The 17,221-nt window shown below is 44.6% G+C and overlaps 1 protein-coding gene across 1 annotated transcript; it reads right to left on the reverse strand.

Annotated features, from left to right (window-relative positions):
* Positions 1-3,296: 3,296 nt before the first annotated feature.
* LOC306811152 (dipeptidyl peptidase 2-like) lies at positions 3,297-15,021 on the reverse strand (the record flags this gene model as incomplete). Its single annotated transcript, XM_079324574.1, has 5 exons — positions 14,994-15,021; positions 14,210-14,323; positions 9,726-9,862; positions 8,206-8,369; positions 3,297-3,438 (listed from the first exon to the last, which is right to left on the reverse strand). Exons 1-5 carry the CDS (start codon positions 15,004-15,006, stop codon positions 3,297-3,299), a joined length of 570 nt encoding a protein of 189 aa, XP_079180700.1. The 5' UTR covers positions 15,007-15,021.
* Between the last annotated feature and the right edge of the window lie 2,200 nt (positions 15,022-17,221).

A 17,221-nucleotide genomic window follows, 5' to 3' on the forward strand; every position in this document is an offset into this window, starting at 1 on the left:
CACTGACACCAGTGCTTCTGCCTTGTCTTTCAGACAAGCATGTCAGCATGTCTCTGCAGAAGCCAACACTGCACAGCTCAGGCCAAGCAGCAGCTGTGTCACCAGGTCTGGCTGGAGAGCCATCAACAGACTACTGCCCTTCATGGAGCATCAAGCTGAACACGAAGCAACAGGAGAGTATGAAGCATGCCTAAGAGAGGGGGCAGGCCGCAAGGGTCATAAGGGTTTAGTTGTTTTTAAACACAGAGCAGAGTCCTTGAATCTGTACTTTGTCTGTGAGAAGGAGCCATGGGAGAAGTCAGTTATGCATTAGGAATACAAGACCAAGATTTTCTTTTCTTCTTAAGCCTGCTAATGGCCTGCCAAATGACCGTGTCCTTTTTTCTTGAGAAAACCATTACTGATGCTAAAAAAGCACTTTAAGTTAGGTTTGAGGAGCTTATGGTGGATCAAGTTGTTTCTGTGATTGAAGGCCCTAGGAATCCAAGCTCTTTCTCCTTTCTCAAGTTCTAAAATAGATTAGATCTGCTGGGAACCAGTGTTTTGTAACATGAATTATTAGGGCTCTTCTGAGGTCTCTTTACCCTGCTAGAGCAAGGTAAGTAACCAAAAATCACTAGCTAGGCATATTTCTTGTAAAGACCCACCTCAACTAAAAATTAGAATTGGGACCTTTCTTTTCTCCTAATTCTGCCTTAGTCTGATAATTATGTTTAAAGAAATCACTGTGGAGTTTTTCCACATTTCACCTGGACATCCCTTTAGGAGTTCCAAATATCCTTCTCAATGTGCTTATTAATCTTCACTTACTAACTGGAGTGTGAGGTCAATGACAGAGGAGTAGGTCTGCTCTGGGTCCTGTGATGGCTGAGCTCTCCTCTAGGCACTGCTGGGCTGCTGCCAAGCACTACTTGGTATGAGGACCTTTTTAAGCTCATCCCCAAACCTTTACAGACCAGAAACAGTTCAGCTTAGCAGAGGTAGGAGAAATTGCAGCCATTCCATGTGCCTTCATTAGGAATAACAGCTTTCATGGGTGTTCTCAGCAAGAACAATTCAGATTTCAGATGCATAAATTGCAAATCGGAGCGACCTCCACACTGAAGATGGAAGGAAGTACTTTGAAATCACATAGTGCATGCTTAAGAGGTCAGCCCAGAGCTTGGCTTACTACTGCAGAGAAAATAGATTTATAAATTACTTGGAAATCTTTTTCATGTGAAAAGGTTAAAGTCTTAAATTTGAGAGTGTGTAATGTAAATTATGTAAAAATGTAAAATGTTAAAAATGTAAATTTGTGTGTGTGTAAACTCACAGTCTATTCACAGCTGAAGCAAGACAGGGATGCTGAAAGGAAGTTAGCTTTAACCAGGGAAGAATTCCCACTGCAGGGCCTGTTAGCTGACTAAATTGAAAGGAATAAGATGAATATGTCTTTACAAACAGACTGTGAATCTGCTTATAGATAGGGCCAGGGACTTATAAATAGGGAAGTAACAGAAGAAACTATCAGCTCTAAAGAATGCTACCAATTGACATGGACTGCTGCTCAGCCAAGGCCATGTTAAATTCCTGAACTTAGAGAAAAAGAATAAAGGCTTAAGAGAATTCTGAATAGTGTTTTGCTATATAAAAGGAAAAAAAAAAAAAAAAAAAAAAAAAAAGAGGGGTGCACAGCAGAGGGGGATATAGAGTAGGTAATTTGGAAAGTCTGTACCTTCCAAGTACCTCAGCCAATGGGGAAAAGAAGTGGGTGATGCATTTGGGAAATTAGGAGGGGGGCTGTGCCCTCCAACCATTTAAAAGACCCTATGGGAAATGCCCCTTGGCCTCTCCCTTTATTTGAATAAAATTATAGGACTCCTCTGTCTCCTTTTTGGACAGAAACCTCTGGCACTGTGAATTTCTCCACACAAAATAGTATTACATTTTTTGTTTGAAAATATGTAACTCTAAGACAAGATGTCTATTATTCTTTTAAGCACTCAGGAGTTTCAAATGTCCTTATTTTTATATAACAGTCTCTTTATATTTCCTGGTAAAGCTATCTGTTGTATAAGTCTCTGCACAGAAACAAGTCATTCATGTATATAAATAAGAACAAAGAGACCAGAAGTTACATACACAGGTGTAGTCCTTGAAGTGGAGAATAACAGCAAAGTAACACAAGAATGACAAGAATATGTCAACAAAGATGAATCACCTGCAGATCAGAGGGACGGGGGAGAAGAATGCTAAGGTGGCCCAAAGCCACATAAGCCAACCTAAGACTAAGCAGCAAGGTAAAGATCACCCCGAGACATCTCATGTGCTAATGTGAGACTACCCTAGTATGAGCTGAGCTGAGCACTGACTGGAGCATGTGCAGAAAAGCACTGAGTAAGTTGACCAGTGAACAATTTCTGTGTAACTTCTTTGTTGTAACTTGTATAAAAGCCTGCAAACTTCCTAAAGAGAAGTGCAAGCTTAATGAACTATAGCCTAGCAATAATTCTGGGCACAAAAGCATGAAAGGTCTCAGCTCTGTGTGCTCATTGGCTTCTGCACCAGGCACAGACCAGTAGTTCATATAAAGCCACCCGTGTCACCCAGATCTAGAAATTCATGTCAAAAAAGAGGCAGAACAGACAACATCACAAGATCTCAGTACAACCGGTAGTACGTCTGTATAAGATAAATGTAAGTCAGTTCTAACACCCACTTTTCACAGCCTTAAATTGCAAAACCCACATTTAAATTTTAGTTTAAGTGATCCCAGAACACCTTGTACATTTTCAGTTACAAAATGAACATTTTCAAGTTCTTCACTGAACTGCAAGAACCTTGGACTGGGCTCCTCTGGCAATTCCATGACCAACAGCAATTGGAGGCACACAGTTCCTGACACACAGCATCACACAGACTCATCACCAAAGCTGGGAATCATTGGTACTAATACAGCATTTTGGGAGAGGATATGAAAAATAAATTATCCAAAAGGGGTTCAGCCAGGCACAAGGAAAAAATTTCAAGCTGTAATACAGTCAAACCACTAGAAATGGGAAAGTCAATGCTTAGTGGTATTAAAGGTACTGGTACAGAGTTGTGCTGCTTGGAGCAGTACCTTTGAACCCTGAGCTGCCTCATATGGCAGTGCTCAGCCATCCTGCAGCTACTGCTTTCCCTTTCAGGTTGCCATTTAATTTCACTCCCTACTTAGCAGTGATGCTGTGAAGACAGGTATCTATTAAACACCTGGAAAAGAAAAAAGAAATGGCATTCTTAAAGGAAGAAAATATTGCTCCTGAAAAGAAATGTTACTTACTGCTGACATCTCTGAAGAACTGGGTGGGGTCTCCAAGCCCAGCCACAGACAGCAGAGGAGCACTGGCAGCTAATGCTCCAGTCACAACATTTGGGTATTTCATCCTCAGGTAAGCGCTCAGCATTCCTCCATAGCTACCAAGAAGAAACAAGTTATTTCCTTTAACAGACAACTTATACTGTAATAACTCAGAAGTTCAGGCCAACATTTACAGGCTCACCTAACCCAATGTAAAAAGCACATGGATATCTGTGATGCTTCATTTTCATGCATGCTCCATGATATGCATGATGTTCATGGATATGTGTGATGCTTTGTGCCTCATCCTCATGTTGATCCAGTTATGGCCAATGAGCAGCATACAGTACACTTACTGGTCTTTCCCCAAATGCTCACATCAGCTCTGCTGGGAACACAGCAGCTCAGTCTTCTTCTGTAGACAAATGCAAATCCTGCCTCAATATTTCACTTTGCACCATCCTAAGCATGTCCCAACAGCTTCATAGCAGAGCAAAGCAGGGTTTGAGTGAAGCACTCACTGTACATTTTGCATACAGAATGACAAAAAGTATAAAACTAGTCAGAACTTTTCCAGACTTCTGGCAAAGGGTGCCCCTGAACATGGCAGAATAGGCAGCCCTCTTTGACTCCTGGAAAGTGGAGACTATCCTCCCTGGGCACCCCAAATAACAGCTGCATAGTTTATCAGCACAGATGAAGTTAACTAAAAGTTAAGTAATTCCACAAGAAAAGTCTACCTTGGTAGTTTCAGTGCCAGGGCCACAATCTATACATGAATCAAGGGCTGCTACATAAGACCCAATATGACAGAAGTAATTCATTTGCTGATGGCTGCAGAGTTCCTCTGAGGTCATTGGGATGGCAAATGACATCCCTAAAACACAGATCAAACCTGGTCTAACTCCAAGCTTAAAAGCAGTCAATCTCCCTCCCCCACCACCTCAAGTGGTTCAGTAAATACCATTTCCACAATACTCCCATGTAAAGCAATTTTCATTTCTCTAGCCCTGGTCCTGAAGACAGGCATTATTTGAAACCTGCTCCAAGTAATTTCAGATGATTTGGCACAGTTATAAGCACCAGAAGCAGTCTGTTTTTACTTTCCTGGGGAAATACTTGGCTTCTCCAGCACTGCTATATTTTAGCGTTCTTCATTTGAGTTTAGTGTGCTCAGGGCTGCTGCAGACTGACCCCTCAATTACATGCAGCGAGCTGAAGTCTAATGTGCAACCAGCTAGGATGTTTTGCAGTATTCCTCTCCCATCTTCCTATCCCAGTACAGCTTCTGGGTCTTCCTACCCTAGCTACTGTCCTGCTAGTCACAGTATAAACCCCCACAAGATCAACAGTTGAGTCACCACACCACAGCCAGCTGAAACTTAATGATAACTATTATGTCAATGCTTTTTAGCTCACTGCAATTCAAAGCCCTGTACTTCTGGAAGACTTATGGAGGGAAGCAGCACTCTACTACAAGAGGGGATCCATCAAGAAACAAGGACATCACATCCACCCTCCTGCACTGTGAGCACTCTGAGAAAAGACTGCTGCACAGAACCAAAGAGCAGCAGAGCAGAATTATGAAAAGGCCTACAAATGAAAATGGCTGGTTGCTGTTAAAGAGGTGGTGTTTAATAAAAGCTGTATGGCCCCTTGAAATATTTTACCAATTATTAGTTTTCTGTATTTCCAATGTAAAATGTTCTGATCCTGCAGGAGGAATTTCTCATTTTCACAGAATCATAGAATATGCTGAGCTGAAAGAGACCCACCATGATCCCTGAGTTTAACTCACAGTGCCTGTGCCTAGAATGTCATCCAAACACTTGAACTCAAACAGCCTTGGTGTATGACCACTTCCCTGGGAAGCCTGTTCCAGTGCTCAACCACTCTCTGGGTGAAAAACATTTTCTTGATATCCAATCTAAACCTCCCTTGACATGGACCCATGCTGTTTCCTTGAGTCCTGTCACTGGTTGTGAGTGAAGAGATCAGTGCTTCACAGCTCCACAGCACAGCTCCACAGTGCTCACAGAAGGCAGTGAGGTCTTCCCTCAGTCTCCTCCAGGCTGAACAAACCAAGTAATCTTAGTCACTCCTCACAAGGTCTCCTCTTCAGACCCTTCCCCATCTTCATGGTCCTCCTTTGGATACTCTCCAATCGCTTAATGTTTTTTTTACATTGTGGTGCCCAAAACAGGGTAAGGCCACCCAGTGCAGAGCACAGCGGGATAATCGCCACTCTGACCCAGCCAGCGATGCTGGGCCTGATGCCCACTAGGATATGGTTGGCTCTCCTGGCTGCCAGGGCACTATTGACTAACATCCAATATGCTATTGGACCCCCAGGTCCCTTCCCACAGCTGCTCTCCAGCCTCTCATTCCCCACTCCATACACACAGCCAGACTGCCCCATCCTAGATGAAGAACCCAGCACTTGCCATTGGAAAACTTCATAGGGTTGGTGGATTGTCCATCTCTCTGATTTATTGAGGTCTCTCTGCCTTCAAGGGAGTCAATAGCTCTTCCCAGTTTAGTATTGTTGGCAAACTGACTTAGTATTCCTTCATCCAGACCGCTAACAAAGCTGTAGAAGAGCTAAGGGCAAAGGATGGAGCCCTGCAGAACCCCACTAGTGACTGGACAACAACCTGGCATTACCCCAAACACTGTAACTCTTTGTGCTCACCACAAGCCATTTGCTCACCTATCATATGCTGGATATTTTGCCCAGAAAAATCTTTGGGAGAGATAGCATCAGAAGGTTTGCTGAAGTCCAAAATAATGACATTTACTGGCTCTCCTAGATCAACCAGGTGGGTTACCTCATCATAGAAATCAGGTTCCACATGAAGGACTTTGCCCTCTGGAAGCTGGCTTTGACTGCATTGCTCTCCAGATGGTTTTTCAATATCTCCCAGAATAAAAGTTGCCATGATCTTCCCAGATTTTAACGGCACTGAAGTGAAACTTACAGGCCTGTAGTTTGCAGGGTCCTCTTTCCTACCATTCTTGAAAACTGGGACAATGTTTGGCAGCTTCCAGTCAGCTGAGATCTCTGCAGATTCCCAAGACTAGCCAAAAATCATCAAGACACATTTTGCAATGACATCAACAGCTCTTTGCAGATTCTCAAATGAATCCCAACAGGCCCCATATATTTGTAGGGATCCAAATGGAGCAGCAGATCCTGCATGTGTTCAGGGTCAACAGGGAGTTTGCATCCATGGTCCTCCAGCTCAAGGCACTGGGACCCCTTTGGTCTCTCAACTGTGGTGAGGACAGAGGCAAAGAGTGCAATAAACACCTCTGCCTTATTTCTGTCCCTGTTTGTGAGGTAACCATCCTTATCCTGGAACAGGCCAATGCAATGTTATTTCTATGTTGCCTTTTGCCATTAATGTATTCAAAAAACTCTTTTATCGTTCTACACAGTTTGGCAGCTTCAATTCCAATTAAGTTTTAATCAAATGAATTTTCTCCCTATAGAGGGGAGCAGTACCTCAGTATTCCTCTCATGTCACCTGACCTTGCTTCCACTGGGCATACAATCTCCTTTTTCACCTTATTTCCAAGAGAAGATCCCTGTTCAGCCAAGCTGGCCTTCTGCCTCATCTGCCTGACTTTTGACATTTGGTAATTGCTATTCCTGTGCCCTTAAAAGAGTATATCTAAAATGTAACCAACACTGATGGACTCCATCACCTACAAAAACATTTTCCCAGGTGACTTTACTCAATAATTCCCTGAGCAACATGAAGTCTGCTGAAGTCTCTCCTCATGGCCAGAGTTGAGGATTTGCTGGCACTTTTCCTCCTGTCAACAGCGTTTTTAAACATGATGGCTTCATGGTTGCAGTGGCCAAAACAGCCACCAATCTCCACTTAGCTCACAAAATCCTCTCTGTTGACAACTAGTAGATCAAGAAGGGTATCTTTCAGATTCTGCTCCTTTAAGAACTGTGCCATAAAGTTGTCATCTGGGTTTTTCAGGGAATCTTCTGGCTTAGATTGTACCACCTGTGTGATTCTCCCAGTTGATTTCTGGCAAGCTGAAGTTCCCCAAAAAAGGACACAGGAAGTTGACTGGAAAGCATCCTTAGATCCTCAAAAGAAAAATTTGTTGGTGTCATCGTCCTGTCTGGGACATCCAAAGATTACTCCCACAGTGAAATATGCATTATTTATTTATCCCTAGATTCCTACCCAGAGGCTTTCAACTGTGCCATTGCCAATTGTGAGCTCCAGACATTCTATCCTTTCCACTACATACAATGCCATCTTCTCATCTCTTCTGCCCTATCCCTCCTGAAGGGCCTGGTAACCATACAACAGAGCACTCCAGTTACATGACTTATCCTATCAGACTTATTCTTTTGCTATGGTGCCAAATCTCTGGGCTTGGACCAAAGCTTTGAGCTCCTCTTGCCTGCTCCTCATGCTGCATGTATTAGTGCTGAAACATTACAAGTGAGGTTCACTGTAGCAAACACTTCGTGAAGCAGACTGAAGGACCCCATTAGTGCTTGTTTCCTCAGGTTTTGGCATACCATCCCATTGCCCATCACTGGCAAGCCTGATATTTTCTCATGACCTTTTCCAAGCTATTGTTTTTTTTTTTCTGCAGTTATGGATGATTCAGATATTGAAGCTTAGAAACATCCAGTCAGGGATGCTTATCCAAAGCAACCACAAACGGAGACTAATTCCTGATGGGAAAGAGTGGGATCTGGTCATGAGCTCATGGCACAGGCATCTGCTCTCTAAAGGATAGCTTAAAGCTCTGCATTGAGACTTCCCTGAGAGCAAAAGAGATCTATGGCAGTGTAACTTTGGCTGGGAAAGGATGCAGAGAAGGGAAGGAGCCCACACAGCCCTTACCTGCCTCCGAAAGCGATGACAGGGCAGTCTGCAGCACCAAACTGCTGCTTAAGCTCAGTAATGAGCACTGCATAGTCAGCAAGGGCTTGTTCAATCGTGAGCAGAGCAGTCTTCTTCAGCTGTGTTGACTCAAGCCCAAAGGGAAGAGACTTCCCATAGTACCTCTGAAATGAAAGAGATACACTGTGGCAATGGTGGTCTGTATCTTCTCTGCTTTCACCATAGAGCTGGGCTAAGGGAGCACTAATACGAAGAGATAACAGAGTGAGGTGTCCTCTAATTTGTCCATAACTGAGGAAGTGTCTTATCTCCTGCACCCAATAAATAGATGTCTTAGGTTGCAATGCAGGATGTGACCAAAAGTATGAATTCTATCACCATCTCTTAAAACCAGGTGGGGCAGTGATCCTTAACTCCATGAGAGATATGGTCTGCTAATGGGTCATCTGTTAAACCATCTGGGGCAATCATCTTTATCTTTTCCACAACCCATCCTTCCTCCAGGAGATATCTCCTGTTAATGGCCATTGAGTCCCAGTGCATGGCTGATAAAATTACATCATCCCACTGGGAGATGCTCCAGCCAGGGGAGGAGCCAAGCCTTTCCTACCTAGATAAAAACTGAGATTTGGAACACCAAAGCAGCCTTTTCCCCCCCACTGGATTCCAGAAGAAAATGGATCATCCCTGGACCTTCAGAGGAAAACTGCACCCTTCTACAGGACCATTGCTTCAGCTGAACCACATCTGTCACTGCAGGAGGACTGCAGCCACCATTTAATGGGACTGCTACCAACACCATGACTGACAGAGTATCAGATTGCATTCGGACTCTGTTAGTGTTTTGGGTTTGTTCTTTGTAATACTGTATTTCTATTTTAATTTTTCCTAGTAAAGAACTGTTATTCCTATTCCCGTATCTTTGCTTGAGAGCCCCTTAATTTCAAAATTATAATAATTTGGAGGGAGGGGTTTACATACTCCAAAAAAAGGCCCCTGCCTTTCTTAGAAGACACCTGTCTTTCAAACCAAGACAACAGACACCTTCAGGACAGATCATAGGGTGGATGGCCACTACATGACAGCTGCCTCAGTGGGTGCTAAAGTGGGTTCTCAGCATGGGTAACTCTCCTGAGGTCCCCAAACAAAACAGAACATGCCTAAGATGATAGATAACAGATTTAATAGAGTAGTGTGGGAAAGGTTGGCTTGGAATGTTGCAGGGTAGAGAGATTAAATATTATCCAAAGTATCTCTCTACTCTAATATGGAATTTAAGGCTTGTAGAAATTACTTACAAAAGCCAACCATTTGTGGCATAGGCTGTACTGAAACACCAGTCCTGGAGTGCTGGGAGGTAGAGTAAAGAAGATCAGCTGTCATGGGGAGAAAGTTTACAGTGGGGCTGACTCAGCTCCATGGCAAGAAATGGTACCACTATTCCAGACCTGCAGAAAGCTAATTTGGTAACACTGAACAGAACAGGGCTATAAAGAATGCATAATGACTAAAAAACTCACATGTTCAGCAAAAATGACAAGTGCTTGTTGTTCCTCTAATTCAAATATGAAGTCAGAGTTCTGAGCAAAAGTCCAGATGTCACCTTCATTGCCGGTATAGAAAAATATAGGTCCAAATCCTTTCTTCCAGAACTTTGCTGAGGCAGTTGAAAGAAAGAAATTAAAAATGAAAACCCACCAAAAAACACGTGAGATCCCCAAAAAACAATAAAAAATATGTGCATGAAATGAGTCGACTTTTGGTGGCTTTGGGCAGGAACTTAACAAGGAAGAACTCTGTGAACAAGCTGATTCCCGAGACACAAAGGTGTTATAAAGTCCAGGCTCCAGAAATCTCTCATTTGGGTGGGGGGAAATAAGAGCTTCCATGAGATCAGTACATGGTCTGAATATTTCACTTTTGTCTGAAAAATACCTAAAATCTTAAGCTCTACAAGTCCTTTGCAGACAGCTGCCCCCAGAAGAGCGATTTCACATTTATATACCCTTTTTAGCCCAACTCACTCCAAAATACTTGCACAGCTCAATTTTCACACAAAACTGACATTAGGGAATTGCCTGCATCTTTCTGATGCTCCTGCTGGGATATATAAAGTTGTAAATCCCGTATCATAGGATGGTTTGAATTGGGAGGGGATCTTCAAAGACCATCCAGTCCAAGCCCCCAGTCACAGGCAGAGACACCTCCAACTAGACCAGGTTGCTCCAAGTCCCATGCAATCTGGCCTTGAACACTTCCAGGGATGAGGCAGCCACAGCTTGTCTGGACAGCCTGTGCCAGGTCTTCTCCATCCTCACAGGGAAGAATTTCTTCCTTATGCCCAATCCAAACTCACTGTCAACTTCAAACCATTGCCCTTGTCCTATCATTGCTGGATTTGGTAAAAAGTCATTCCCCCTTTTTTTCACAAACCTTCTTTAAATACTGAAAGGCCACAATAAGGTCTGCCCAGAGCATTCTCTTCTCCAGGCTGAACAAACCCACTCTCCCAGCCTGTCTCCAGAGCAGAGGAGTTTCAGCTATCACGAGATAAGGGAAAGCTTCAGACAAGCCATGCCTTAGCCTCAAATTTTGGCAACATCTTAAATTTAAGAATCACTCTGGCTCACAGTTCTAATGGCAACAAATCAGATCCACTTATAAAAATGAATTATTTCTTAGACAAGAGGTAACAGACAAAAGATCTTAATCAGAACTACTCATTACACACTATAAAATGAAAGAACTACTAGTCAATAACAGTAAACCATAAAACAGTGCACTGTTTCCCATCTTGTGGGAATAGAACTAGAGAGCAGAACTCGAGAACTACTCAGTTTGACACGACAAACATGGATGTGTTAGCCATAGTAGGCCACAAGCCTTGGCAAGAGGAAGCGAGATTTTAAAGAAGGAACGTACAAGATAAAGTGCTTGGTGCAAGGTGCTTAGCATGCAGTTTTGTGGGGAATCACAAAATCGCAAAGTACTACATGTACCTAGTTAGCTTAAAGCGAGGCATAGATTAAGCAATGTTACTTAGTTTGAGTAAGCAATATAGCTTGGTTACGCGACTATTATTGGTGCACTATTTTTGGCAATAGCTGAAAAAGTATATAAACTTTGCTTTGTGTATCAATAAACGGCTTCACAGCTTAATGCAAGCACATCATGAAGACCACCGTCAGTATCTACATTAACACTAGCAAAAGAAATAGTACTGATTAGGAGACAAATGTAATTTACCATCAAAATGGCGATATCGTACACAGATTCCTCCACTCAGCTCCTGGGGAGAAACTGTGAAGTAGATATCCCTGCTCATGGGAGAAACTCCACACATTTCCAGAAATATATATATATTTTAGCAGATTTCTGCTTTGTGAAAGTTTGTGGTGGCTTTTATAGTTGTAAAGTGAACAGCTATCAGTCAGTCAAAATCCATCTTATCTTGTCGATCTCACTTTAACAATAAAATATCTATTGGCAGACGGGAAACACCAGACCAGTGTTAACCCCATGGCCCAAAAAAACTCACAACACAGCTTGTCCTGTTTGAGTTATCTGATTGGCTAAAAAACAACAGATAAGCTCCTGGGGAGGGTGAAGCGCTCTGCTGTATCAGCTCTCAGATCATCTCTGGGGCTTCCTCTGGACTCCTCCAGCCGCCCCACGCCCTTTTTGTGTTGATGTCCCTAGGTCTGGAGGCAGTTCTCCTGGCGGGGTCTCATCTGAGCAGAGTATAAGGACAGAATCCCCTGAAATACCTGCTGCCCACACTGTGGGGCAGAGCCCAGGATATGCTGGTATCTGCTACATATGTAACACACATGCATATGTATGTGCATATATCTATAGGATGATGATGATGATGTGCTTCATCTTCAGATCACTTTATAACTGAAGGCAAATTGAGTCTGGCAGGACAAGCTGAGCCGTAATGCCAACACTGGATTATGTAACAAACAGCTGCTCTAATGCTTGCTGACTTTAACAAACATTTGATTTTAGCTTAGTCATAAATTGCACAAGAATTAAGAGGGATAATAAATAGTTTTCTTCAATGATAAACTTCAGACCACCAGTTAAGTGTTGACTTCAACACATCATCCAAAGAGACCCTGCACAGCAGTTGCCCCATGGATGTTGTTGTCACATGAGGCTGTTCCCAGGATCAGAGAGAGGCCCATGTTTAATTCTTGGCATTCTCAGCACAGAATTGCCAAAGCCAGACTTGGTTTGGAATGGGATTTGAAGCCTCTCATTAGTGAAACTGCTCCTCTTCATTAACAAAGAGGTCAACTGACTCTCTATGCTGCATTTGCTTGGGGTATTGTGTAGGTAACTGGAGTGCTCAGTGTTCTCTTTCCTATGGCTCTTCTGATATGCTTCATGGCGCCTGGAGTAAACAACCATCACAGGAGCCAAAATCAAACCAGATGACTCATTAGAAAGGTATCTATTTTTAGATTGAAATCCTGGGGAACTGCCAGCTAAACTCAAAAGTATCAGATTCCCTGTTGTGAAATTAGTCTTCATTTTCTTACTGATAAACTGAAGTCTCATACTGCACAAAAAAGCAGTAGAGGGAAATGGAATTACAGGAATTTTGAGTAAGAAACTCTCTATAAACCAGCAGAACTGCAATGTTAATATTTTGCTCCTCACAAGTATTATTCAGCTCTGCCCAGGACTCACAGATAAAACATAACACTTTAACAGAAATCAAATAGAAGTTGCACAATGCTTTAAACCATGTAATTCAAACATTCTGTTCAAAATGGGCCACTTAACTAATGAAACACAACCTTGGATACGCTCTCAAAATTTACCGCTACGTCCATATCTTTGGGCTGAACTGGTCCATGAGATCAATCCTGGTTTCCTTAATCCTGAATTCATATCTGGAGAAACTTGGCAAAGGTGCTGAACAAGCTGCAGAACAACAGGCAATGTGAAGGTGAGCTGCAGCATCTGAAGACCCCAATGCATCTGGGAGGCAGCAACAGGTGGGCACCAAGTTAGACAGTGCTCACGTCTGTTGCTACTCCCATGTCCACCTTTGCTCTCTCCCTGAAAATTGTTCCCCAATTCCTCTGAATAGGCAGGGTTGAAAAACATGTGACATTGGTTATAGAAATTGCTGTCTTTTAGTCATGTGCTGTTTAAAAGGGCCTTCTCACTGTTACTGTCAGTGACATAAAAGGAAGATGCAGTTGGCTCCTTGCTCACAGCGCTCATTGTTTGGCATGGATTAAGCTATCTACAGTTGCACAATTTTAAATAATGAAAAACACTGACCCAAGAGGATTTACCTTCACTCCTAAAAATGACTGGCGCAGAGTGCAACATTTCAGTCTCTATCTGTTTTTCCTGATGCGTTCAGAGCACTGAATTAGATGCACTTTTAAGAGATGCTGGTGTCAACTGAAGACACACACAAAGCCAGCTCCGGTGCAAGTCTAACACAGCTATTGCTTCTAGTCTACTCTTGCTCCAGGGAGGCCAGTCTCCACAATCCCCTCTGCACCACACAGCCAGAACAGAAGGCAAGGAGTGAATTCCAGACTGGTTTATGCTGGAAAGGACCTTATAGCTCATTCAGTTCCACCCCTCTGGCTTGAGCAGGGACACATTCCAGTACCCCAGGTTTCTCCAAACCCTGTCCAACCTGGCCTTGGACTTCCAGGGATGGGGCAACTACAGTTTTTCTGGGTACCCCATGCCAGGGCCTTCCCACCTGCACAGGGAATAATTCCTTCCTAATTTGCAACCTAAGCCTACTCTCCTTCAATTTAAATAGTACATGCCTTGGTAAAGAGTAGACGAAAAGGAAAAGGAGAGAATGATATAGACAATGCTAGGCTTGTATAGGGTTGGCCCTTTGCTAACATTGATTCTTGGTTCCCCAGTGCACTAATTCCCGCTCTACCTCAGAACAGAGGCAGTTAAAGCTTAAGCATAAAGGAATCCAGCCCAAAGCCACAGCACCCACGGTACCTACCCGACACCAGGTACCGCTGTGGGAAGGTCTCATTGCCGCAGGTTTCAAAGCTGAAGTGGTCCCGCACCTGCGGGAAGAGTCGCTCCTCCAGGCCGGGCCGCACAACCCGGGCAGCTGGAGGGGCATCATCATCAGTACAGGAGAAACCCACAAACAGGCGTTGTCACCCAGTACGGTACAACCCAGTCTGGGAACCGGGGCTCGGGGAGCTCGGAGCGCCCTCCCGGCGCTCCCCAGGCTGGCTGAGGGCTCCGGCCCAGCGAGGCTAGCTTGGGGTCCTTCCTGGGGCCTGGAAAAGCTAGCTGAGGGCCCTGTCCATAGAGGAGGGCCGGGGCTCTGGTCGCGGAAGGAGGTCAGGCAGAGGGGCCTGGCCCGAGAAGCAGGAGGGACAGGCGGAAAGATCTGGCCCGAAACACCCACCGGGAGCGGCGCAGGCAGGAGGCGGCGGCGGCAGCAGCAGTGGCAGGAGCGGTAGGAGGAGCAGAAGCGGCCCCATAGCAGCCACTTCACCTGCACCACACAGCGAGCGGTGTCCGGCGGGCGCCGGTCACGTGACCCATCGCTCGGGATCACGTGGTGAGCCACCGTCCCCTCACGTGACCAGGCGAGCGCCACGTCCGCCGAACGTCCGTAATGGCGGCAGTGTCGGGATGGACCAGGCCAGGTTGTTGCCTCCCGAGCCTGGTGCGGGTGCGGGTGGCAGCGCCAGTGTGTACCGCAGAGGCTAAAAGGGCAACAGATGGGGGAAGCTAGCTCTGTAATTTGTATCTCTGGCAGAGGCTACCTGGCCACTCCATCCTGTGTCTGTTTAGGTCAGAGCTAGGAGAAGAGGGCACCCCCTCCTCGATCAGGTGTTTATTGTGGTTCCCTCTCAGGCCAAAGGTTCGTGCCGTTGCATAAAAAGCAGGACCAAGGATCTGGGCCAGCTGAAAGATTCTACTGTTGAATTAATTTTCTCAGGGATTGGTCTTCGGGTCTGGTTCACAAGAGCCTGTGCCAACCCAGGAGGAGGCAGGAGCTGAAGCCTACAAGCAACATCTGGATTTCTTCAGGGTTGCAGAATTGGTGTAGCCCAGGAGAACACTGTGGCACAGGTCCCTTGTTTTGATCTGCTCCAACGCTGAGCTAAGGGTCACCTCATAGACTGACTCAGTGAGGGTGGCTTTATTCAGTGCTGAGTACTTGGGGCATCACTCCTAACACGTACACCCAGCACTTTTACACAGCACAATATATGACTAAATTTTATGCATATTCATTACATTCCTTGGGATAGGAGTGGTTATAGAAATTACTTCTCGGAAGTCATTAATATTGCGAGAAACTACTCTCACTTTTAGAATTTCAAAGGTTTATTAAAGCTTAACAAAAATGCAACAAAAGACTGAATAAGGAGAAAAAAAATCAGTGCTGGAAGTGCAAGACTAAACTACCCTGTGCTCCCCTACAAAATGGATGCTTTGACTTTATGTTCCTAGGCCCTCCAAAAATCTTGTTGGTTAACTCTTTTGTTGTGGAGACTACTTTCTTACATCTTGATTGGAGGTCAGGTGTAGTACCAAGCTGGCCCTTCCCAAATGCCCTGACTACCCCAGCTATCTCATGGCAACAATATAAGGGGGAGGGGAAGAGGACTAGGGGAAGATATATTACAATAACTATACATCCACAAAACTTATTTTAACATACAATATTCGTCCTTTAATTGTGACAGCCAACCATTACAATACTCATCTATTACAATATCATTAACATATGTGATGTGCAAGTGGAGTGTACTCTGGTGGTTGCACTGAGGAAGGCTCTGAGTCTTCCTCTGGGGTTGTTCTGATGAAGGCAGGCAATATTCCTCACTTTGCACTTTCCACCTTTCTTTCTGAAGCATGTGCAGTCCTTCGCTAGATGGTTCAGCATTTTTGATGACAATAGGTTTTATTCCTCTTTGCAATATGTATTCTGCTTCTCTTATCTTAGCTAGGCTAAGGTGCTTCCGACTTCCTACTTCTTAGGCTTGTGGTTAGTATTTGCTGATTTTTAATAGTTAACTACTTACTTAACTATTGATCAACTTTCTTTCAGTGAGATTGTGATGTGAAAGGCTGCAATGTCTCACTGAGAGAACTGTGCCATAGTCTTTGGTTTGGCATGGTGGACATCAGAAGAAAGGTTTTTTGCCTTGTCTTTTGCCGCTCCTATCCCTGTAAAGTGCTTGGGTGAGCATTTCTGGGGCTGTGCTAGCTGCTGCCTTGAGCCAGAGCTCAGCATGACGGTGCTAGAGGGACAGAGAAACCATGTTCCTATGGTGTACAGGGAGCTGGGAGTGGCACAGCACTGAGGTTCCTTTGTGGGAGACACATACATGCTGGTTTGTGCCAGCCAGGTGACCAAGTGGTCACCATCAGTCTATGTGCAGGCTTGTCAAAAACTGCACAAAGTGGCATTACCACCAGCCTGCTGATAAGATTCTTCAGGAGGTCATCAGGTTTGGAGGCACTGTAACAATGACGTGGCACTTCACTGAGGAGCAATGTAGCTGCACTGCTCAGCAGGGCAAACTGCTGCAGAAACCAGGGGTTAGGCTGCACAGAGCCTGTCCAGCATGAGACCAACTCTATTGGCCACCCCTGCTCTCTGGACCAATACCGTGCAGAGGTGGTGGACTGTGGCTCTGGACCCTGCAGCCTCAGCAAATGCTGTGGTCAGTGCTCCAGGGTGCAGCAAATCATCCAGTGGCACTTGGTGGCAGGTTGCTGCCAGGACTTGCAGCACCATGCTGTAGGCAGGAGTGGGCAGCCTGAGGAGGATGTCAGTGAGTGCTGGTGAGGGGCTCTGCCCCCCAGAAATTAAACTTTGGCCATTGACTTTTCTTAACCTGAGCAGTTCATGCACTTCTGGTAAGTGTCCATTGCTTTGAATTTACTCTGAAAGTAATGCTTCCTGTGCTGTTTTGGGAGTAAGATGGGCCATACATGCAAGATTCAGTCCAACTTGGCTGTTATGTTTTGCAGGAGA

This window comes from Erithacus rubecula (genome assembly GCF_903797595.1).
Source record: "Erithacus rubecula genome assembly, chromosome: 21".
NCBI lineage: Eukaryota > Metazoa > Chordata > Aves > Passeriformes > Muscicapidae > Erithacus > Erithacus rubecula.